General features: G+C 42.3%; 1 protein-coding gene across 3 annotated transcripts in view; it reads right to left on the reverse strand.

The window, feature by feature from the left end:
- LOC117362100 (ubiquitin carboxyl-terminal hydrolase 12-B) overlaps positions 1–26146 on the reverse strand; it is a 121764-nt gene that overhangs the window by 63126 nt on the left and 32492 nt on the right. The window contains exon 1 of one of the 3 annotated variants that reach the window (XM_033947916.1): positions 18127–18319. The exons of the other annotated variants lie outside the window; for them this stretch is intronic. Within the exon in view, the coding sequence (XP_033803807.1) occupies positions 18127–18174 (48 nt within the window). The 5' untranslated portion in view covers positions 18175–18319. Of the gene's footprint in view, positions 1–18126; positions 18320–26146 lie in introns of those variants that run through there. 3 annotated transcript variants of the gene reach the window in all.

The raw sequence follows: 26146 nt of genomic DNA on the forward strand, positions 1-26146 counted from the left end.
TGAATGACAGTCATTTGGGGTCAACAGACTTTGCTTTTTATATTAGCGCGCACACACCAGCCTAGAAAAATAATTGACTTATTGCACCTGCTGTTTCTTGTGGCTTGCTTAATTGCAAATCCCTTAAGAAGAAAAACTCAATTAGTATATGACGCTATACAGTACTCTCCTCTCAGATCTTTTATGTTTGATTGAAACCTGGTTATTACTACGGAAAGATTCTGCATCTTCCTCAAGTGCCTCCCCAGGGTTTTTGTTGTGGTTTTTTTTCAATTCACTCTTCTTGTTTGTCTACATGTTGGGGTAGCATTGCTGTTATTCTCTGATTCTCTTAGACTCCGTGAACCAACTAGTCTTTCTTCGATTCATTTATTAATCTTCTACTGTCTGCCATCACTCTCTCGTTCCAAATGGGACCTAATCAATCCCTGACTGATGCCACTAAGAAGTATTATAATCTACTTATTATGGGTGATCTTAACTTTCATATAGATAAGTTCAACCATCTTAGGGCATCTAGATTTTTATCCTTTCTGGGGAAACCTAGGTTTGGAGCAACTCATGCTGCATATCATATTCTAGTTATTTCAAGACTTCCTCCTGTATTATATCTAGATAACTTTCATTCTATTCCCATTTCTCATTATTTGCAATCTTTCTTCCTTTTTTTATGGATCAATTTCTTCAGTCTAGCTACTGGACCAGGCAGCTTCACTCCCTGGGATCCCTATCACTTCCTTTTTTTCTCCAATATATTACCTACGGATTATTTCTTTCTCTGTCATTAGAAGAATAAGCTCAATGTTAGAAACCTGCACTCTGGAATAAACTAGATATCATAGTCCCTCTATCCTTTTCAAAACAATCTTAGTATATGGACATTTGTCTTCTGAAGCATCTGAAGCTTCTGAAGTATATAGGGCAGAAATATGCTGGAAGAAAGAAAGACCTCTGGCTGCTCTTAAATAATGTAAATTTCAGAAATATTATAACTCAAATAATAAAGGCTAAAAGGATCTATTACTCTGATCTTGTATCCAAATTTTCAAATGACCCTAAATAGCTGTTCCATATATTCTCTAACCTAACTCTGATAAAGAAAATTTGGCTCCTGTTCCATCAGCAGACACTTTAGCCCAATATTTTAGCTCTATGATTTATACACTCCAGTCTTCATTTACATCAGATTCATCTAATCCCCAATAGGTCATCAACAAATGCATCTTCTTCACTCAGTTCCTCCTGGTCATCTTTTAACCTGCCTTCATTTTCTAACTTTAAACCATAATGTGTTGTCTTGATCCTGTTGTCTAACCCTTTGAGAATCTGATGTGCAAAAGGTAGAAAATCTAGCACTCAGACCCTTCTCTCTGGCACCTTCCCTTCTTCCTGGAAGCAAGCTATTATTCACCCTACTCTTAGAAAAGCTCCTTTACATCCCAGTTTACCGGCTAACTATTGCCCGATGTTCAGTTTCCCATTTATATTGAATGTAGAGAATTCTCCCCCAATAATAGACATTCTTGGAGTCTTCAATGGTGCTACATCCCCGTCAGTTGGGTTTTTTGAGTGGGTAACTGAGATCATACTTACCTCACTTCTCAGTGAAGTTAACAGTAAGTTAGACAGCTTTGGAGGAGTGAGTAGATAATGTTTTACTGATTGTGTGTATATACGTGATCATATATGTTTACTTTGTAAACCGCTTAGGTCTCGTGCGGTGTAGAAATGTTTAAAATAAATAAACCTGAAGGTGGCTTTATTGCCCTAGTATAGGGGTAGGCAATTCCGGTCCTCGAGAGCTGGAGCCAAGTCAGGTTTTCAGGCTATCCAAAATAAATATGCATGAGATAGATTTGCATCTCAAGGAGGCAGTGCATGCAAATCCATCTCATACATATTCATTGTGGATATCCTGAAAACCTGACCTGGCTCCGGCTCTCGAGGCCCGGAATTGCCTACCCCTGCCCTAGTAGTATCATTAGACCTCTATCACTTTTGATCTGGGCCACTATGCCTTTTATTATTTATTTCTAAAATTTCTTGACCACCTATAACTAAGCGGTTAACAAAATAAAACAAACATTCACAATGGTTCAGACGACAATATGCAAGAAAAATACTTTCAATACAACACAATCATGTTATACATAAGCCCACTAGAAATAGCATTGAAAAAAAGCTTGAGGGAATTACATATGATCAATCTTCAGCAATTATAGAACAATCATAGTTTAAAATTTCTCGTCTTCGACAAAACTTTAAAAAAAACCTCTACATACATACGTATGATCAATCTTCAGTAATTATAGAACAATCATAGTTTAAAATTTCTCGTCTTCGACAAAACTTTAAAAAAAAAACCTCTACATACATACGTATGATCAATCTTCAGTAATTATAGAACAATCATAGTTTAAAATTTCTCGTCTTCGACAAAACTTTTAAAAAAAACCTCTACATACATACGTATGATCAATCTTCAGTAATTATAGAACAATCATAGTTTAAAATTTCTCGTCTTTGACAAAACTTTAAAAAAAACCTCTACATACATACGTATGATCAATCTTCAGTAATTATAGAACAATCATAGTTTAAAATTTCTCGTCTTCGACAAAACTTTAAAAAAAAAACCTCTACATACATACGTATGATCAATCTTCAGTAATTATAGAACAATCATAGTTTAAAATTTCTCGTCTTCGACAAAACTTTAAAAAAAAATCTCTACATACATACGTATGATCAATCTTCAGTAATTATAGAACAATCACAGTTTAAAATTTCTCGTCTTTGACAAAACTTTTTAAAAAAACCTCTACATACATACGTATGATCAATCTTCAGTAATTATAGAACAATCATAGTTTAAAATTTCTCGTCTTTGACAAAACTTTAAAAAAAAAACCTCTACATACATACGTATGATCAATCTTCAGTAATTATATAACAATCATAGTTTAAAATTTCTCGTCTTCGACAAAACTTTTAAAAAAAGCCTCTACATACATACGTATGATCAATCTTCAGTAATTATAGAACAATCATAGTTCAAAATTTCTCGTTAGCTCTACGACAAAACTTTAAAGAAAAGCTTCTACATACATACGTATGATCAATTGTCAGTAATTATTGAACAATCATAGTTAAAAATTTCTCGTTAGCTCTACGACAAAACTTTAAAGAAAAGCTTCTACATACATACGTATGATCAATTGTCAGTAATTATAGAACAACAATCATGCTCAAAATTTCTCATTAGGTATCTCTTTTCGACAAAACTTTAAAGAAAAGCCTCTACATACATACGTATGATCAATTGTCAGTAATTATTGAACAATCATAGTTCAAAATTTCTCGTTAGCTCTACGACAAAACTTTAAAGAAAAGCTTCTACATACATACGTATGATCAATTGTCAGTAATTATAGAACAACAATCATGCTCAAAATTTCTCATTAGGTATCTCTTTTCGACAAAACTTTAAAGAAAAGCCTCTACATACTTGCGTATGATCAATCTTCAGTAATTATAGAACAATCATAGCTCAAAATTTCTCATCAAGTATCTCTTTTCAACAAAACTTTAAAGAAAAGCCTCTACATACTTACGTATGATCAATCTACATACTATGTATGATCAATCTATAGAACAACAATCATAGTTCAAAATTTCTCCTTAGGCTCTACGACAAAACTTTAAAGAAAAGTTTCTACATACAGTTGAGTTTGTCTTTCCTTGACATCTCCAGAATGGTGCGGACTTGATTTGCTACTTTTTTGAGGAATCACTCATCCAAAATATCAAGGCAATCCATCCCTTTCATCCTCCCAACCACTTTCCTGTAAAGTCCCATAAGGCTCCATTCTCTCCCCAACTTTATTTAACTTATTTCTTAGCACCTTGCATTGCTTGTATGAAACATAGCAGGCTATCAGTGGGGGAAGCTTTTTGGGAGGGAGCTCTGTTAGCTCTGTAAGAGTGAGTAGATCACAGATGACAAAAGTATAAGGTTTTCAGGTAGTTGTGGGAAGTAATCAAAAGAGGACAGAGCTTAGTGATGAGGGAAAGTAGTGAAGATTTGAATTCATGGAGATTCTGAAGTAGTTTCTGAGGGAATGAGAAGGAAATCCACCCTTTAATACTCTTTCTCCTTGGGTGGAGGCATCAGGATGCCTGGACCCAGTGGAGGCATATATCAGATGAGTTGCCACTGCCATCATGACACCCTTCCCCCGGATGCAGAGAACACCCCAAGGAGGCATTTCTCTGTGCAGAACAATGTATTAACACACCAAGGTGGCCAAATGAATAAAGGACAGCTGAATCAGAGTAGTATTAAATGGCATGAACTCAGAAAGGTGAACGATCAGAAGAATGACCAAGGAATCTATCACAGAATGGGTCTCTTCAATATCATGACTGATTCTACAGAGGGGTTAATTTTAAAAAACGTGAATGTCTCTTTGCAGATGCCATAAGATCAGCAACAGGATGGACATTCTTGAGGGATGAAACAGAATAAGGAAAGACTGGGAAAGACTCAGGGAGTAGTCTAATAGTCCTTGGAAGTTACGTGAGTTTCGCTATTAGAAGATGTACAGATGTGCAACTGGGGTGCAGAAACCCAAGGAAGCAATATACAGTATGAGGTGATCCTAATGTGCACCAAGAGGAGGAGAGACCTCGAGGTCTCTCCCATTGAATGATTTCAGTATTCCAAAACAGTATAATAGTGGATGCTAGGGTACACCTTAAGTAACCTAAATAATAAAATGGAGCCATCAGTATACATCAGTATGGTAGAATCCCAGTTAACGGTACTCAACCAACCGGCAAAAAAAAAAAAAAAAAATATATATATATATATATATATATATATATAAATAAATAAATATATATATATAGCTCCCTCCAGCCCCTGAAGCGGCAGCCGGTCCTGACCCAAACCCCCTGCCTCCAGCCTCTAAAGCAGCAGTCGAAAAAGACTACTAAAATGTTGCGGAATTTGGCAGAACACCTATAAAATGAACAAAGAGAAATGGGGAATATCATATTCAAATACTTCCAATGTATAAGTTCTCTAAGTTTCAACCAACAAATTTTAAATAAGTTGCGTTTTTTTGGGATAAAATCCAGAACACACCACTTCCCCGGCTTTTCTGCTTTGATGAATCCTATCTGACACAAAGGGCCGGATTCTGTATAGGATGCCCAGTCTCAGAAGCCGCCTAAGTGCTTTTGAGAATTGCACACGGGCTTCCTATAGAGAAATGTGTCTGTCCTCACAGACAGATGACTAAGCACACCTAATAACCCAATTCTCTAACTGGCATCCATGTCACAGGCGCCGGTTAGAGAATTGCGTTGACACTGAGCTTATTGTGACAAGAGAGCTCCCTGCTGCGATAAGTTTAGCAGCATCTTGTTCCCACCCCTTCCCCTCCACAAAACTACCAGCAGGAGGGATGCCCAGTCCCTCCTGACCCAACACCTCCCTTCCGTATATTGATGGCAGGAGAGATTCCCAGTCCCTCCTGCTAGGCCCCCACCCTCCCAAACATCGTGGGCATCCCCCCTGCTGGACCCCCCCCCATCATGGGAGTGGCCTAAGAGATCTGGCCAATCAGACTCTTAGGCCAGTCTCGGTGCATCTCAGAATGCACTGCGAATGGGCCTTAAGATTCTGGGTGGCCCAGAGGCCTAAGGCCCCTCCTATAGAATTTGGCCCAAAATGTATATATTTGATACCACCAGAAAAGGTACTCAGCGATAGTATGTCTGGTGTGCAAACACTGATAAACACAAATTTTTATGTCCTCAAAGAAGTTTTTCAAGTTTTCATTAAAATTTGATGCTATCGCTTATACAATTTCTAAGTGATTTACAGATAAAAAAACTAAAAAGTATAAAATGCCAGTAACAGTACAATTAAAAAGATTAAAACAACTTGAGTAAATGGCGTTACATACAAGGACAACAAGAACGGGACTAACGTGGGGAAGAGGTACAATCTGTATAGGATATACTGTACACGAACAAAAGGAAGAGAGATACAAATTTATAAACCCCTAGAAACAAAGGTCATAGGCATAAGTAAAATACAAGAAGCAAATCTCTCTTGGTGAAAAAGAACATTCTAAAATTAGAGGTCAAAATATGAGGCTTGAAGGGGGACATAAAGAACATCACAAAATGTATCACAAAAGGGTGATGAACGCACTAAGGGCCTCTTTCACAAAGCCACGGTTGCAATTCTCCCAAGGCAAATGTACCGAAGCCCATAGGAACTGCAAGGGCTTCGGTGCATTTGCTGCGGGTAAAATCAGATTCTCAGCAGAGGTGGGAGAGACAAAAACATTAGCAAAACTGAAGAAAAAGAATAAGCAAAAGAACACAAAGAAAAACTGTAGTGCTTATAATGTACATCAGTTAAGGGGAAACCCCCCCCCCCCCACCAGGCATATACAACAGGCAGACCAGATGGATCTTATGAACAATGATGAAGAGGCTTTAGAATTAAGACCAAAAGTTAAAAAATTAAAAAGTATCAAAAACTGGTACTGTGAAAAAACATGAACATAAGAATTGTTGCTGCTGGGTCAGACCAGTGGTCCATCATGCCCAGCAGTCCGCTCATGCAGCAGTCCCCAGGTCAAAGACCAGTGCTCTAAATGAGTCCAGCCTCACCTGCATACGTTCCAGTTTAGCAGGAACTTGTCCAACTTTGTCTTGAATCCCTAGAAGGTGTTTTCCCCTATAGCAGACTCTGGAAGAGCGTTCCAGTTTTCTACCACTCTCTGGGTGAAGAACTTCCTTACGTTTGTACGGAATCTATCCCCTTTCAACTTTAGAGAGTGCCCTCTCGTTCTCCCTACCTTGGAGAGGGTGAACAATCTGTCTTTATCTGTTAAGTCTATTCCCTTCAGTATTTTGAATGTTTCGGTCATGTCCCCTCTCAGTCTCATCTTTTCAAGGGAGAAGAGGCCCAGTTTCTCTAATCTCTCACTGTACGGCACCTCCTCCAGCCCCTTAACCATTTTAGTCGCTCTTCTCTGGACCTTTTCGAGTAGTACCGTGTCCTTCTTCATGTACGGCGACCAGTGCTGGACACAGTACTCCAGGTGAGGGCGCACCATGGCCTGGTACAGCGGCATAATAACCTTCTCCGATCTGTTCATGATCCCCTTCTTAATCATTCCTAGCATTCTGTTTGCCCTTTTCACATTGCGTGGACGACTTCATCGACTTGTCGATCAGAACTCCCAAGTCTCTTTCCTGGGAGGTCTCTCCAAGTACCATAGTAACATAGTAGATGACGGCAGATAAAGACCCGAATGGTTCATCCAGTCTGCCCAACCTGATTCAATTTTAATTTTTTTATTTTTTCTTCTTAGCTATTTCTGGGCAAGAATCCAAAGCTCTACCCAGTACTTGGGTTCCTACTGCCGAAATCTCCGTTAAAACCTATTCCAGCCAATCTACATCCTCCCAGCCATTGAAGCCCTCCCCAGCCTATCCTCCACCAAATGGCCATATACAGACACAGACCGTGCAAGTCTGCCCAGTACTGGCCTTAGTTCAATTTTTAATATTATTTTCTGATTCTATATCCTCTGTGTTCATCCCATGCTTCTTTGAACTCAGTCACAGTTTTACTCTCCACCACCTCTCTCGGGAGCGCATTCCAGGCATCCACCACCCTCTCCGTAAAGTAGAATTTCCTAACATTGCCTTTGAATCTACCACCTCTCAACCTCAAATTATGTCCTCTGGTTTTACCATTTTCCTTTCTCTGGAAAAGATTTTGTTCTACGTTAATACCCTTCAAGTATTTGAAAGTCTGAATCATATCTTTCCTGTCCCTCCTTTCCTCTAGGGTATACATATTCAGGGCTTCCAGTCTCTCCTCATATGTCTTCTGGCACAAGCCTCCTATCATTTTCGTCACCCTCCTCTGGACCGCTTCAAGTCTTCTTACATCCTTCGCCAGATATGGTCTCCAAAACTCCAAGTGGGGCCTTACCAATGACCTGTACAGGGGCATCAACACCTTCTTCCTTCTACTGGCTAAGCCTCTCTTTATACAGTCCAGCATCCTTCTGGCAGCAGCCACTGTCTTGTCACACTGGTTTTTCGCCTTTAGATCTTCGGACACTATCACTCCAAGTTCCCTCTCCCCGTCCGTGCATATCAGCTTCTCTCCTCCTAGCATATACGGTTCCTTCCGATTATTAATCCCCAAATGCATTACTCTGCATTTCTTTGCATTGAATTTTAGTTGCCAGGTATTAGACCATTCCTCTAACTTTTGCAGATCCTTTTTCATATTTTCCACTCCCTCTTCGGTGTCTACTCTATTACAAATCTTGGTATCATCTGCAAAAAGGCACACTTTTCCTTCTAACCCTTCAGCAATGTCACTCACAAACATATTGAACAGGATTGGCCCCAGCACTGATCCCTGAGGGACTCCACTACTCACCTTTCCTTCCTCCGAGCGACTTCAATTAACCACCACCCTCTGGCGTCTGTCCGACAGCCAGTTTCTAACCCAGTTCACCACTTTGGGTCCTAACTTCAGCCCTTCAAGTTTGTTCAACAGCCTCCTATGAGGAACTGTACCGCCCCGGACATCCTGTATTCGTGCATGAGATTTTTGTTACCGACACGGATACTGTGACTTTAAAAAGAGTGTCTTTTTTTTTTTCAAAAAAAAAAAGACATTAAGTACAGAGGGACCCTGATTTGGGGACAGATGTAGTAAAGTTTTTGGCTCTTGTATGTCTATGTGGAAAGTAGGGTTATTAATAAATTAATGTAAACTATTCTGTGCTCCCTTGGGAGAACAGTATAGAAAATTGAATAAATAAATAAATTATAGCTACAAAGCCTAAGAATACCAACACACTAGCAATAGTTTAAGAAATAACTTTAAATGTATTCCTGCCCCATTTAGGAGCACAATAGCAGAAGAAAGTAAGACTCCCCCCCCCACACCACCACCACCACACACACACACACACACACACAGATTTAGCCAAGGAAAGTCTTGCTGCATCAGTCTGCTACAAACCTGAAAGGTGAGATACATAAACAACAAACAAAGTTGAAGAGAAGTACAATTTATTAACACAAGAACCTGACATGGCCACATTTCACCTAGACAGATGCATCAGGGGAAAATACTAGAACACAAATATACAAATAAACCATTTAAAATCGTAACAAACTTAAAACTCAGCACATACTTTAAAAAATCAAATTAATAGATAAAAACAGCCCTGCAATAAAATACTTACAAGGAATATTCCCATAGGGAGACTGACTTGCTTATACATGAAAAGATAAATAGTAAGAAGGGAGTTTACATGCTAAAGTTAACACAGCAGTGGAACAGTAAACATATGAGGAGCATTCAATATTTATCTTCCTGAGTATAAAGAAAGTAGTAAGCATGTTGAAACAAGTCTGTGCATGTTGTGACATATCTCTAGGTTACTCATGCACAGCTGCAGCTCAGTGCGAGTCTAACATTCCAAGAGACAGGATGTCAGGAGAATCCTCATGCGAATCAAGAAACTGCTAGATTTGGAACCCTGTTCAGTGATAAAATTTCTCACAAAAGAAGGAAAAAGCCAAAGGAGATCCATGAATGCATGACTGCAGCTTATGGCGAGTCTGCCCCATCATCCTACAAAGTAACATTTTGGAGCAAGCAGTTTAAGAGGGGTAGAGAGTCCTTTGAAGATGACCCTCACACTGGACGTCCTGTGGAAGCAGCTTCCACAGAAATGTGCAAAAAAGTTGAGGATTTAATTGTTAGACATACGAATTAAGTTTTCCCGAAAAGATGAAGAAATGAGCATCTCAGCAAGTACAGTTTGGAAAATAATTCATGAAAGTTGGGCATGTCTAAGATTAGTGCAAGATGGGTTCCAAGATTGCCGACACCATATCAGAAGGCCATGAGGCTCCAGTGCTCTCAGGAGAACTTGGAGATGCTCCGTAAAGACCAAGTGAATTTTTTTCATAATTTGGTGACCGGAGATGAGACTTGGGTCTATCACAGAGATCCTGGGTCCAAAATGGAGTCAATGCAGTAGAAGCACAAGTCATCCCCCATCCCAAAAATGTTCAAGACAGAAATATCTGCAGGCAAAGTCACGGCAACTGTCTTCTGGGATGAGTTCATACAACACAAGACAACCATAACCGGGGAGTGTTATGCCAACACAATGATCGCTTTGCAGGAGTAAAGGAGAAAAGATGAGGAAAACTCACAGCAGGCATGCTGCTTCTTCACGACAGTGCGCAGGTACACATCACAATAATCACAGGCTGACATCTGAGAATGTGGGTTTCAGCAGCTGAACCATCCATCCTACTACAGTCATGACCTGGCTCCTTCAGATTATTCCCTGTCCAAGTTTTGAAGAAATCTCTCCATGGAAAGTGGTTTTCAAGTGATGAAGTCATCAAGGAAGTTATTATGTCCTGGTTTGAAGGTCAAACAAAAGACTTATTTTCGAAGGGGTTAAAGTCATTGCAGGAAAAGTGGAAGAAGTGTATGGAGCTATCAGTGAACTATATTGAAAAATTAAAATAATTTTTTTTTTTTTAACTCTTGTTTCCTACTGAGGTAGATAAATTATTGAACACCCCTCGTATATTCCATAAATGATGAAAGACCTGTGAAATCAAGGACATGTACAAAAAATGTATGCTGAAATTCTACTGAGAATATGTTCATTGTTTCACTGCATATAAACCATTTTTTTAAATACTTTTTTATGCAAAGCAAGTTAGTCTTCCATGGAAATGTCCTTGATTTTACACAAAATGTATTTCATCTGCTCCACTGCTGTGTTCACTTTAGCATTTAAACTCCCTTCCTCATCATATCTTTTCATGTATAAGCATGTCAGTCTCCTATGGGAATAGTCCTTAATAATTGCACTTTTGCACTAACCCCTCCTTTTCAAAGCCACACTAGCGTTTTTAGCGTTGGCTACGGCGGCAAGAACACTCATAGGAATTCTATGAGCGTCCAAGTTCTTACCACCACAGCCGACGCTAAAAACGCTAGCTGGCTTTGTAAAGGAGGAGGTAAGTATTTTACTGCATGGCTGTTTTTATCTATTTATTTGATACTTTTAAAGTATATGCTGAGTTTTAAGTTTATGATTTAAATTATTTGTATATGTTTATGTTTTAGTATTAGTTCCTGGCAGTCTAAGTGAAACGTGGCTATGCCAGATTCTTGTATTAATAAATTGCACTTCTCTTGAATTTATTTGGTATGTTTGTTGTACAGTGCCCCTCCCCTCCCCTCCACCCCCCGGTCATTCATGGTCCCAGGCATTCGCAGTATTTTCCAACTGCGAATGACAGGGCAGGAGAGGGCAGCTGGAGCGCCGGCGAGTGAAGGAAATCACTCGTGGTATGCTCCGACCGACTCTTCCTCCACTAAAGTCGGGCCTCACCAATCAGGAGCTGCTTTGACACGCAGCTCCTGATTGGAGAGGCTCGACTTTAGTGCAGAAAAGGGCGGTCGGAGCATACCGCGAGTGATTTCCTTCACTCGCTGGCGCTCTGGCTGCTCTCTCCTGCCACTCTGGCAGCCCTCTCCTATCTCCCCCACTGAAAACCGCATTTGCGGTTTTTCAAGATTCATGGGGGTTCCTGGAACGGAACCCCCACGAATATCAGGGGAGTACTGTATACCTGCCTAACTGTTTCTGACAGATAAAGGTGAGAGTTGATAAACTTTATCTGGATTTTCAGAAGGCATAAATGAATAAATATCCTCTTGCCAGTAAGGTTTTCAAGATAGCCACAATAAAAATGCATTAAAAAAAGTTTACAATGGAGACAGTGTGTATGCAAATCAATCTCATGCATATTCATTGAGGCTACACTGAAAACCTAACTGGCAAGGGAGACTGACTTGGCAAACAGTGGTTAGCGGATGGGACTGGTGCTTTTTAACAAACTTATCTAGAAATGAGAACAAAAAGTGAAGGATCAAATTTGCAGATGGCACAAAATTAAATTCAAAGTTATTAAATCACAAGTAGACTGCGAGAAGTTACAGGGGGACTTTGCGAGGTTGGCAAACTGGGCATTTAGATTAGTGCCTCTCAACCCAGTCAGGTTTTCAGGCTATCGACAATGAATATGCATGGAAGATTTGCATACCAAATCTTTCATGAATATTCACTGTGCCTCTCCTGAAAACCTGACTGGCTAGGTATCTCGCAAGGACTGGGCTTAGAAGCACTGATCTAGATGACCGATGAGCTAATGTGAACAAATTTTATTTATTTATTTCTGATTTGCAATACCAGCTTTAACTGAAAGGGCAGGACAAGGTGATGCACATTCTAACAAACAAGATTATTCACATGGAAAGAACTACAAATAATTGATAGTAAAGCATTTCACTCATAACAGCACACCAAGATATAGAGGATCCAAAAGAGTCCAGGGAGTCCAGTGGTTGGCATTCCTGAAGTCCCACCAAATCGGTCCAAGTCAGCCTAGGTAAAAACCCAGATTTTACTTCAACCACCGTTTCCTCTAAGCCAGGGATCTCAAAGTCCCTTCTTGAGGACCGCAATCCAGTCGGGTTTTCAGGATTTCCCCCATGAATATGCATTGAAAGCAGTGCATGCACATAGATCTCATGCATATTCATGGGGGAAATCCTAAAAACCCGACTGGGTTGCGGCCCTCAAGGAGGGACTCTGAGACCCCTGCTCTAAGCAGAGTCCAGGAGTAATTGCTCATATATTTTGCGTGGTCGTTACACGGTGGCTCACAAAAATACCGACCTAACCTTCAAACAAAATTAAACAAAATCAATTACCATTTGTGTGATGGATTGTTTTGTGCTATATACAGAAATGCATTGCAGATTTAGGGCTCCTTTTACAAGGTGCGCTAGCGTTTTTAGCGCATACACCGGATTAGCGCGCACTACCCGAAAAGCTACCACCTGCTCAAGAGGAGGCGGTAGCAGCTAGCGTGTGCTATTCCATGCGTTAAGGCCCTAACGCACCTTTGTAAAAGGAGCCTTAATTTAATTTTATTCTTATGCACACACATCCAGGACGGGGGGTGGGAGAGTATGGTTAATTGATTCGCGTGTAATCATACTATATAAGTGCTGTTTATTGAAATTTTGATTGTTTAAATGTTGCACTTTTTATATGCTTTATAAAATCAATAAATAAGTGTTTTTTTAAAATGCATTGCTAATACTGGGAACAAAAAATGTTGGTTTTTAGAACTTGTTGCTCACATGAAAAAAAATTTGCATGCACCTGGCCACTCCTTAGAGGGAGCATTGGTAGCCATTAAAATTTTTCATAGCAAGCTCTCCCTGAATTATCAGAGGTAATGAATTCCAGAGGGCAGGAGCTGTAAGGAAAATGCACATTGACATGTTGATGCATAACGGACAGTACATGGACTGGGTAAGCCTAATCTGCGATTGTTGAGGAATTGCAATGTTCGATGTGGTGTCAACAGTATAGTTGGGTAATGTATAGTAGGTAGATAGGAAAACTCAACTGATAAGCCTTACATATTACGAGGAAAATCTTGAACTTGATCCTGAATTCAACAGGTAACCAACGGTTTGTTTTCTTAAATGTATGTATTACATGAGCAAAACAACTAGAGTTACAAAGGAGTCAGATAGCACAGGTTTAAAGAGTTTGTAGGTTCTTCAAGAGAGATTGTGATATGCCAGAGCAAACAATATTGCAATAACCAAGCCTCAACATGAAAAGAGTGGAAGTAAGACACTGTTTGTATTGCTGGGCTGGTATTATTGGGTAATAGTATTTACAGGGATTAAAGCTGTTAAAAAGATAAAAGTAAGAAAAATCCCTTTCTATTTCTTCTTTCTATTTCTTGTTTAATTCTAAGTAGTCCTCGCTCATATTGCTTATTTTGCAAAGACATGGGATTGTTTGCAATTTAAGTCTCCTTTTATCAAGCAGCGGTACAGCGTTTTACCGCAGGCCATTGCTCAAAGGAACTGAATGAACGTCGAAGCATTTACCACGCCGGCCTGCGATAAAACGCACTACCACTGCTTGATAAGAGAAGCCCTTGTATTCTTTATGCTGAAGTCTCAAAAATGTATAATTACTCTTTTTTTTTTTTTATTTGTGTCAGTAGAATGATTGCTATATTTCTCTTAAAATGTATTTTGAAAATATGCAGTAAAAAAAAAAAATGAGTGGAAGGAATCATGATTAAAAAAGTTAAATACAACCTGTAATTGATACAAAGGGCTCCTTTTACGAAGGCGCATTAGGGCCTTCACGCGCAGAATAGCGCGCACTAAAATGTCGTGCGCGCTAGCTGCTACTGCCTCCTCTTGAGCAGGCAGTTGTTTTATGGCTAGCGTGCGCTAAAAATGCTAGGGTACCTTCGTAAAAGGAGCCCAAAGTCTTTCATTTGAAAGGAAGCTCCAGAATGAAAGGGCATAGGATGAAGTTAAGAGGTGATAGACTCAGAAGTAATCTAAGAAAATACACTTCCCCCTCCGTATTCGCGGGGGTTAGGGGCAGAGCCAGCCCACGAATAGGGAAAAACCCCAAATAATATTCAGGCCGGTTCTGCCCTTATCCCCCGCTTCCCCCAGCTATTTTTAGCCCTGAAAGCCCCCCCTTAAGACTTACCTGGTGGTCTAGCAGGTTTTCAGTTAGGAGCGATCTCCCAAGCTCCTGCTCCGTGCAGATCTCTCACAGGAAATGGCTGCCTTGAGCTTCCGTAGTCTCTCGAGCCATTTCCTGTGAGCGATCTGCATGGGGCAGAAGCGTGGGAAGATCGCTCCTGCCTGAAAACCTGCTAGACCGCCAGGCAAGGCTTTAAGGTGGGGGGTTTACAGGGCTAAAAATAGCCCAAAAAATGAAAAAAGTTTTCTGGTCACAAATCAGTACTGTGCCATTAGTGATCAGAAATCACCATTATATATTTTAACATATGTAAAAGAAGTTGGAGGGCTCAATTAGGTACCCAGAAGCCAGATGAGCACATCAAGTGTAAAAACCTACCATCACAATCTGAAGGTAACTGTCCCAGTTGTTTGACACTTCCAAGAAACAGGTCAACTTCTTTGAGAGAGGAAAGCAAGTTACACCACTTACAGAAACGAAGCCTTCATTTACACCATCCATCTTAAGGTAGCCATTCCAGAGGAAAGCTTTTGCAGCACAGATAAAGTGTAGAACAACTCTAGAAAGATTTATCCATAGCTGCTCTCAATCACACACCTTTCAGAAGGACTACATTCAGAAGGTAAAAACTAACAAGCCCCCCCACCTTTTACAAAATCGCAATAGCGGTTTTTAGAGCAGGCCGCTACACTGAATGCTCTGCGCTGCTCCCGACACTCATAGGAACTCTGAGTATTGGGAGCAGTGCAGAGCATTCAGCATGCTTCCCTGCATTAATAAAAACTGCTATCACGGTTTTGTAAAAAAAAGGGGGGGGGGGAGTACATTAAAAGGATACTGGAATATTTTGGTTTTGAAGGATTAAGGGAGGGAATTATTGATGTAGGCTACTATAAGACATGCTATTTTACTGTTAACCCTAGTTATTAGTAACTAGGTCTCAAACTAAAACAGCATGAGTTAGTGGTAAAATAACACATCTGAAAAGTACCCAAATAGATAACTACACCCTTAATTTGAGAAAAAAAAGGATTAAGTTGTACTTTTTTTACAGAACAAAATTTATCACTATTATCTTTTCAGAAGAATTATTGACATCCTAATATGTTTTCTCTTTGTACCCGATTTCACTCATTAAGCAAAGTTACTAATCTGAAATCAAACGCCGGGGCCGCACCGAAACCAGCGGCTGGCAGCAGAAGCAGCGGCGGGGACTTAAGAGCGCAGCTTCGCCCCTCCCCCGATCCAGCAGGGGCTAATCGGTTGAGCACGAAGAGACACCGGGGCCGTACCGAAACCAACGGCAGGCAGCAGAATCAGCAGCAGGGACTTAATGAGCACAGCTCCGCCCCTCCCCCAATCCAGCAGGGGATAACGGTGAGCACAAGGAGACGCCGGGGCCACACCAAAATCAGCGGCAGGCAGCAGAAGCAGTGGCAGAGACTTAAGAGCACAGCTCCGCCCCTCCCCCGATCCAGCAGGGTTCTATACCATACTAGATATCGGATCTGAGAATGGTGGCAGTTGACCGTTTAATGCAGCTGATGCACCGAGATGATAGTGGCGGTTGTCTGGCTGTTGCAGAGGTCATCTGATCCAAATGACATGCCTGCATTTTAGCATTGCATTGACTCTGATCTAAATGACTAGCCTGTATTTTGGCACTCATTACTACTTCCTGGGAAACCTCACGGCTGAAATATTGTGTGTTGGCTTGGCTGCATACGTCAGGGCTTAAGGAGCATACCAGCTTTCTCTCCTTGGCATATCGTCTTTATGAACTTCTAACATCAGATCCTATTGTCTGATTGGAATTTATTTTATTTTATTTTTATTTATTGTTTTCTCAGGTACTTTAGCTAGATTGTGAGCCTTTGGGACAGCTAGGGAAATCCAAAGTACCATTTTTATTTATTTTATTTTAATGTATTTTTAATCTATCTTCATTGTAAACCGCTTTGAACCTCACGGTATAGAGGTATATAAGAAATCAAATCAAACTAATTTCATACATGGTGGTACACAGAATAATCAGATAACCATTCAAACATTGCACCATCCACAAATTTAAATCATAGCCAAATTTTAAGTCAAATGATTATTGGTTCAATAGTGATTATGTACAGCATACTAGTTCTAAAACAAGGCTGTCAACAAGTGATGCACCCCAGAACAGTGGTCTCAAACTCGTGGCCCGGGGACCACATGCAGCCCGCAGTCTGTACTAGTGCTGCCTGCTCTTTGCAGCGTCCTCCGGCTTGCCCCCTAGCCTCCCGCTCTTACCTTCAGATAATTACTGTTGCCTGCAGAGAGGATTGTCGGTGCCACAGCGATCCTTTCAGGCTGCCGTCGTCCTCAGCAACAAGTTCCCTCTGCCGCGATCCTGCCCCTGACGTCAGAGGAGGGACGGGACCGTGGCAGAGGGAACGTGCTGTGGAGGCCGATGGCAGCCTGCAAGGAACGCTACAGCACCAGCGATCCTCTCTGCAGGCTGCGGTAATTAGCTGAAACTAAGAAAGGGAGGCCAGGGGAAAAGCTGGAGGATGCTGCAAAGAAGGGAGGAACATGCAGCCTTCGGGGGAGGGGGATATTTATAAACTATAAAGAGTTTTACCTCATGCAAAATTGTAATTTCTTTAGTAAGACATTAACTATTTTTTTTCTGCGGCCCTCCAAGTACCTACAAATCCAAATGTGGCCCCTCAAAGGGTTTGAGTTTGAGACCACTGCCCCAGAACATTACTGCTTTTTTACAGATATACTGTAATTAACTCTTTTCCAGGTAACATGGACACCTAGGATTCTGCCAATCCCATTAAATACAAAACTACTAAATAATCTTATTTCGGGTGCTAAGTATTTGCCCCAAACCGGATAGCATAAATTTAGCAAAAACAAAAAATGCACGTTCAAAGTCTGCACGTCTTCACTCGATAAAAATCGCGCACACAATCCCCCTTCTAAAGTAAACAAATTATGCCGGCTGTCCTACGGTTTGTCAGAGCAGCCAAAGTGCAGCACATTACGACTAACAAGGAAATGAGAAGCTTTAATATAGGAGCAGCTTCAGCTTTACTGAAAAATTCATCTGCAATCCTTAAAGTGCAACGCGATTTGCTGATTCCACATTCTAAGTCTCCGTTCACAACAGCTCCGGATTGCATCAATAATGCATTACACCAACCCCATTATTACACTTCGTTTGCTATGCCCAGGTCAAATTACTGCAATCAGCCTGCAAAGAACGGTTCCTGCAGCCCAGCCCGGGAGGGCAGACAGAAAAGCAGGAGATCGGAGGCTGGGCAGTACTAGGCCTTACTGCACTAGGGACTGAACTGGGAGGAAGCGAGAGCAGCCCGGAGCCGCAGCCCCCGAGCCCTTCCCGGCTCGAGCCTCTCCCTCGCCCCAGAGTCGCCGCTGCACTTACCATGGTACAAATAGAAGCGATTCTGGAGACTGTCATTAGGATTTCCATCCGCCCAACGCCATCTTCCACCCAATCACAGCGAAGGAAGAAGAGAGCAGAGCCGCACGCACGCTCTCACTCACCGACAGGCGAACTGCGCGAGCTCCCGGGACACAGAGAGAGCGCGAGACCGGCCGATGTTTTCCTCCTTGGTCCTAAAGCCGAATCGCGCTGAGACCCGCCGGCTCTTCCTAGGTCCTAAAGTCCTCCTGATAACACTAGCACTTAAGAGTTTACTTTGCAATTTCATCTGTGATCATAGGGGCCAACTTTTCAAAATTATTTGGGGTGCTGAACCCAATGGAAATTACCTCTCACTGGCTACAGTCATTATCTTCATCTTATCGTAACTTTACGTTGCTATTTATCCCCAACAGGTCCTGTCGGACATTACCTACTAAATTAACTAAAATGTACATATTACATTTTCGCTCAGTAAATTGTATTTCTATACTATTGCCTCCTGAGGTCTCTGATCTCTGTATTTCCTCTGAATATCTACTTATTGTATTTCGCTAAATGTCCAGCACTCTTGATTGTAAACCGCCTAGAAGTCGCAAGATTGTGGTGGTATAGAAGAATAAAGTTATTATTATTATTATTACATTACATTATTAATTTACGCCCAGTAGAGTCTATGACGAACTATCAAGACTCAAGGTAAACAAAGCCATGGGACCGGATAACCTACACCCCAGAATGCTCAGGGAGTTAAGGGAAGTCCTGGCAGAACCATTATCTGTTCTTTTCAATCTTTCCCTAAGCACAGGAAGGGGTCCCCTTGGACTGGAAAACCGCCAACGTAATCCCACTCCACAAAAAGGGCTGCAGGACAGAGACAGCAAACTACAGACCAGTGAGTCTCACGTCTATAGTGTGTAAACTCATGGAAACACTGATCAAACAGAATCTTGACACAATCCTAGACGAAGAAAAACTGCGTGATCCACACCAACACGGGTTCACCCAGGGCAGATCCTGCCAATCTAATCTGATTAGCTTTTTTGACTGGGTTACTAGACAACTGGACGCTGGAGAGTCACTGGACATGGTATATTTGGACTTCAGTAAAGCATTTGATAGCGTCCCTCATCGAAGATTACTGAACAAGCTGAAATCGATAGGATTAGGAGACACTCTAACTACATGGGTTGGGGATTGGCTGAGCGGTAGACTTCAGAAGGTGGTGGTGAACGGTACCCCATCCGAAGCATCGGACGTGATCAGTGGAGTGCCGCAGGGCTCGGTCCTGGGCCCGATTCTATTTAACTTATTCATAAGAGATATGACGCAAGGACTTAGAGGAACTCACTGTTCGCCGACGACGCCAAACTTTGCAACATAGTAGGCAAAAGCTTATTACCTGATAATATGACACACGACCTATTGTTGCTGGAACAATGGTCAACTACTTGGCAGCTAGGCTTCAATGCTAAAAAATGCAAGATAATGCATCTGGATAAGAGAAACCCGCATAGAACTTATGTACTAAATGGTGAGACCTTGGTTAGGACCACAGCGGAACGCGACCTAGGGGTGATCATTAGTGAGGACATGAAGGTTGCCAATCAAGTGGAGAAGGCTTCCTCCAGGGCAAGACAAATGATGGGGTGTATCCGCAGAGGTTTCGTCAGCAGGAGACCTGAAGTTATGATGCCGTTGTACAGAGCCATGGTGAGGCCTCACTTGGAGTACTGTGTTCAGTTTTGGAGACCACACCACCGAAAGGACGTGCTGAGGATCGAGTCGGTTCAGCGAACGGCCACCAGGATGGTCTTGGGGCTCAAGGATCTCACGTATGAAGAAAGATTAAAAAAATTGCGGCTGTACTCACTTGAGGAAAGAAGAGAACGGGGAGATATGATTGAAACATATAAGTACATCACGGGACACATCGAGTCAGAAGATGATATCTTCTGGCTCATGGGACCCTCGACCACTAGAGGGCATCCGCTGAAAATCAGGGGAGGGAAGTTTCATGGCGACTCCAGGAAGTACTTCTTCACCGAAAGAGTAGTGGATCATTGGAACAGACTCCCACTACAGGTGATAAAGGCCAGCAGCGTGACGGATTTTAAGAGAAAATGGGATACTCACGTGGGATCTTTAAGGGAGTAAATTCAGGGGAGGGGATACTTGGAATGGGCAGACTTGGTGGGCTATAGCCCTTTTCTGCTGCTTTTTTCTATGTTTCTATGCTTCTACATTAGTGACTTCTATTCCGCCAGTACCTTGCAGTTCTAGGCGGATTACAAAAGAAGATACCTGGACATTTCCAGGAAAATTACAATTTAGGTTTGTTCAATTTTAGGGATGCTAAAGCTCCCACAGAGCTGTCGATTTATTAAGCAGAAGCAGAGAATGTAACTACAATAAGATTATAAACTTAAGCAGGAGGAGCTGCAACTATTGTGCATCCCAGAGCCTTTCCAGCTATACAGTAGCAATCCCATCAGTGAATTAAGGTAGAGCAGAACTGTCATCACTTGTGGTATAGGGAAAAAGAGACAATGTATGGTTACCATATTTGTGAAAACAACAAAATAAAAAGAGGACACATGAACACCCCCCCCTCACACACACACTGCACCTACCTCCCACCAGTCCCACCCTTCCACCTTTCACCCATTTCCTTATTCCCCCTTCCCATCCTCTGTACCCTTTTAGCACTCATCTACACTCCACTGCATCACCCTATCAGTCCCAGCTCATCCCTGTCTCTCCTTCCTTCCCTTGACTCCAAGACCATTCTTCCATCCCTATCCCCATATTCCAACCCCTGTACAGCTTCTCTTCCTTCTTTCCCCTTTCTCCTGTACCCCAGGACCAATATATCTCTCTTTTCTCCCCTGCCCTCTCCCCCTAGGTACAGTACTGCATTTCTCTCCCCCTCCCTGGATCCACTGTCTTTCTCAATCTCCCCCCCCCATCCCACTATCTGCAAAGACATTTTAGCATAAGCATCTTGGTCACTCTTCTTTGAACCTTTCCTAGTGCCTCTATATCTTTTTTTAAATAAGGAGACCAGAACTGAATGTAATACTCAAGGTGAGGTCACACCATTGAGCAATACAGAGGCATTATAACATTCTTAGTCTTTTTAACCATGTCTTTTCTAATAATTTCTAGCATCCTATTTGCCTTCTTGGGTGGAAGGCTTCAGTGTATTGTATACGATGACACCCAGATCCTTTTGTGGAGCGCTGACCCCCAAGGTGGTTCCTGGCATCCGATAATTATGATTTGGATTTTTCTTCCCAATGTGCATGATTTTGCACTTGTCCACATTAAATTTCATCAGCCATTTGGACGCCCAGTCTTCCAATTCCCTAAGGTCTTCCTGCAGTTTTTCACAGTCCGCATGCATTTTAACAATTAGTTTAGTGTCATCTGCAAATTTAATCAGCTCACTCGTAGTTCCAATTTCTAGATCATTTATAAATAAGTTAAATAGCACTGCTCTCCTCCACTGAGAAAAATGGCCATTCAATCCTACCCTCTGTTTTCTGTTCAATAACCAGTTCTTAATCCACAATTGAACATTGCCTCCTATCCCATGACTCTTTAATCGTCTCAGCAGCCACACATGAGGAACTTTATCAAAAGCCTTCTGGAAATCTAGATACACTACATCAACTAGCTCGCCTTTATCCACATGTTTATTCACACCTTCAAAGAAGTCAATCAAATTGGTGAAGCAAGACCTCCCTTGGCTGAACCCATGCTGACTCTGTCTCATTAAATCATGTTTGTCTACATGTTCCACAATTTTATTTTTTATAATTGTTTCCACTATTTTGCCCGACACTGAGGTCAGGCTTACCAGTCTGTAATTCCCCAGAGCACTCTGGAATAGAGAGTTGCGCGGGGACAGAAATCCCACCCATCCCCGCCAAAGTCCCACCCGTCCCCACGAGGAGTCCCACCCGTCCCCGTGAGGAGTCCCTCCGTCCCCACCCGTCCCCATGAGGAATCCCCTCCATCCCCACCCGTCCCCGCGAGGAATCCCCTCCGTCCCCGCCCATCCCTATAAACTTCAGAAATAGTTATTTCATTTAATTATGCTACTGAATTAAAGGCTCTGGTAGAAACCCATTTACAAATAAGCAAAAAGACTTTATTAATTTGGAAATATTAATTGGGAAGAAAACATACTTTGTAAACGGGTTTCTACCAGAGCCTCTAATGTTTATAAATTTTTATCAACACAACTAATATACTACTTTATCCTGAAGCAAAAAAAAAAAAAAAAAAAATTCCTACCTTTGTTGCCTGGTTTCTGCTTTCCTCATGTTCTCATTCAATTCCTTTCATCCACTGTCTCTCTTCCTTCTGCGTCTTCCATTTGCCATGATACTGTGCCTCTCCCTTTCTCCCCCCTTCCAAATTGGTCTGGCACCCATCTTCTTCCCTCCGCTCCCCCCATAGTCTGGCATCTCTGTCTTCTTCCCTGCCAGCGTCTTCTCCCCACTCTCTCTTCCCCATTTCCTTTCAGCGTCCTTCTCCCCCTCATCTTCACCATGTCCTGTCAGCGTCCTTCTCCCCCTCTATCTTCCACATATGCTTTCAGTGTCCTTCTCCCCCCTCTGTCTTCCCCATGTCCTTTCAGCGTCCTTCTCCATCTCTGTCTTCCCCATGGCCTTTCAGCGTCTTTCTCCACCCCCCCTTCCCCATGTCCTTTCAGCGTCCTTCTCCACCCCTTTGTCTTCCCCATGTGCTTTCAGCGTCCTTCTCCCCCCCCCGTCTTCCCCATGTCCTGTCAGCGTCCTTCTCCCCCCTCTGTCTTCCACAAGTGCTTTCAGTGTCCTTCCCCCCCCATCTTCCCCAAGGCCTTTCAGCATCTTTCTCCACCCCTTTGTCTTCCCCAGTGCTTTCAGCGTCCTTCTCCCTCCTCCTTCTCTCCCGCCCCGGGTGCAGCACAGCCGGCCAGGTCCCCTTACTTTTGTGGCGCTTCACCGACCGACCGACTGATAACAGCTCCGGTCCGACAAATCTCCCTGCACTGTAGCCACGAATCTAAATTACCTAGGGGGCGTCCCCACGGGATTCCCGCGACCCTAGGAGGCATCCCCACGGGATCCCCGTGACCCGAAAGGGGAACCCGCAGGATGCCCGTGGGTCCCGCGGGATTCCCGTCGTCCCCGTTCCCGTGCAGCTCTCTACTCTGGAACCCTTTTAAAAAAATCAGTGTAACCTGGGCCACCCTCCAATCTTCATGTACTACAAACTGTTTTAATGACAGGTTACATATCACTAACAGCAGATCAGCAATTTCATGTTTGAGTTCTTTCAGTATCCTGGGATGTATACTATCCGGTCCAGGTGATTTATCACTGTTTAACCTATCGATCTGGCTTAGTATGTCTTCACCGAGATTTCTTTCAATTCCTCTGCCTCACCATCCTTGAAAACCTATAGGAGAATCAAGAGGGGTTTGAAAATTGTTGTTATGGGGGTTGCTGATGCTTGATTTAGGATACTCCACCTCCAAAAACCCCTTCCTTGAACTTTTTGAGCACTTAAATTGTTCTCCTCGGCCGTTGTTGTTATTTTTGGGTTTTTTTGCGCTAAAACGCTGCCATGGTGGCTATCTTGGATTTCTCGATTACACCTCAGTTTTGCTTAAAATCAATAGAGATGGACTCCTCTGTTTTACCCCAATTCATGCCAGATTTGTGCTGGATGGCCGTCTTAAGAGTGTCCATGTGCCACATGACTTGGGGGCATGTAAGGGGGGTGGGAGCCATGGGCTTAGCCCCTTGTGGTCCCTTTAGGGCTGGGGAGTCACAGATGGCTCAGGTTTTTTTTTTTTTGGGGGGGGGGGGAGTCCCTCTCGGAGCCCTTGGGCAGTCACATGACAAAGCGCAGATGCATGAATGCCTTAGATCTCACAAGGAAGCAAGGAGAGTCCCTCCACGGGTCCTCAGGGTTACCTGTTCAGGGCTTTACCCCTGATTTTGTAAGTTTGATGTGGAAAGTCTATTTAAATTGTCAGGATCAATCTACACTGTCTAGGGTTGCGTGGGGGAGGGGGGTCTTCCCTCACAGAGCGCAAGTTCCTCAAAGAAGGGTCATGGACAAGAACCAGAGGTCCAGTCATAAATGAACTGGGAGGACTGGGGGTTGGAGTCAATTCCTTTACTACCCCAGAGTGAATCTTCAGTAGTCAGTAGACTGTGGTAGCTCTTGACTAGGGAGAAGACTCGACAGTGTGTGGGCTTTTTAAGCTGGCGGCTTATTTATATATATTAAAAATTCATAGACCGCCTAAGTCTAAGTGATTTACATAAGAACATACATAGTACTGAGCAAACGACATACAGCTCAAACATATCTACAACATTAGCTCATTACATTTCTCATATACCTGTTGTTATATAGTTACTAGATCGCAATCAATGTCCTCCCATTCTTTGCATTTCTTATAAACTTGTTGTTATAAAGTTACCATATCAGAATCAATACCCTCCCATCATATCTTACATGAAAGCATCCACAAATAATTGAGTTTTCAACAATCTCTTGAAGGCCAAATGATCTATATACTGAACAGTCTCAATGTCCCAGAAAGGGAGTTGTATAGATTCACTGCAGCTATGGAAAACATAGACACTTTAAATCTTACATAGTGAACTCTCTCCTCTTTCTGCGTAATCCATTTCATCCCTCCATCTGACCTCAGCCTTCTACTGGGTTGATAAATTTTTCAGAGATTTTGAAAGCACAAAGGGACAGACTAATATTGAACTTGGTGCACTGTCGAAAATACTTTGTAATGGGAACCAGTTGTTTCAAGACTGGTGTGATATGTGCTGTCCTGGGTATACCAGCAATCAACCTAGCAGCAGAGTTCATCAGTTGCTGCGATGCCTTGCACTCTGTCTTAGTCAAACCAAGATACAGCATGTTACCATAATCCAATCTGGTTAATATTAACGCTTGAACCAAAGATTGAAAATCACATGGTGAAAGCATTGGTTTTAATCTGTATAGAGTGTGCAATTGTGCATACCCTCCTTTGCTGGAGATGATCACAGACTCGCCGTGGGAATTAAAACTTGAACCCCCCCAGACCTTAGCTGCACAGAGTTCTGTCATGAGTGGCTCTGAAGCCCAGACTGCCTTTTTTCCCTTCCATCCAGACATTACAATGCTGCTAACATTCCAACAGAGCAGCGGGGGCACCTTAGAAAACACTGCTGTGAACTTCACATAAACACACACCTGAGAAGTACATCTCACCATAACCTAATGTATGGTAAGCCCGCCAAAACTCCCCCAAAACCTACTACCATAATAACCTTTATGGTTGCAGATGGCACCTATATGGCAGTATAGTATGATTTGGGGGGGGCTCACACTTTCCACCATAAATGTAGTGGTTAGAGTGGCATATGGGCCTAGGTCCTCCTCTCTATAGTTCACTAGTCCACTCACCAGGCTACTTAAGACATCTGTGTGATGCTCTACTAGAATTTCCCATACTAGGTGCTGCTGTTCTACAGACTGGTATGTAGTTTCATTCAGACTTTTGGGGGATGGGAGGGGGTCACTGACCACTGGAGGAGTGTGTGGGGTCATTTGGGCTGCAAAAACTCAAAGAAACGGTAGTTTAGGGGGTGCAGAACTTATGTGCACCACCGAAGAGCAGGACTTGGGTGTGATTGTATGTGATGATCTTAAGGTGGCCAAACAAGCTGAAAAGGTGACGGCGAAAGCTAGGATGCTAGGGTGCATAGGAAGAGGTATTGAAGAGTAAGAAAAAGGAGGTATTGATGTCCCTGTGTACAATTTAGAATATTGTACAATTCTGGAGACTGCACCTTTAAAAAGATATAAAAAGGAAAGCTACTAAAATAGTGTGTGGTCTTCATCATAAGGCGTATGGGGACAGACTTAAGTTCTCAATATGCATACTTTGGAGGAAAGGCGGGAGAGGGGAGATATGATAGAAATGTTTAAATACCTACATGGAGTAAAT

The sequence above is a fragment of the Geotrypetes seraphini genome, chromosome 6 (genome assembly GCF_902459505.1).
Source record: "Geotrypetes seraphini chromosome 6, aGeoSer1.1, whole genome shotgun sequence".
Lineage (NCBI taxonomy): Eukaryota > Metazoa > Chordata > Amphibia > Gymnophiona > Dermophiidae > Geotrypetes > Geotrypetes seraphini.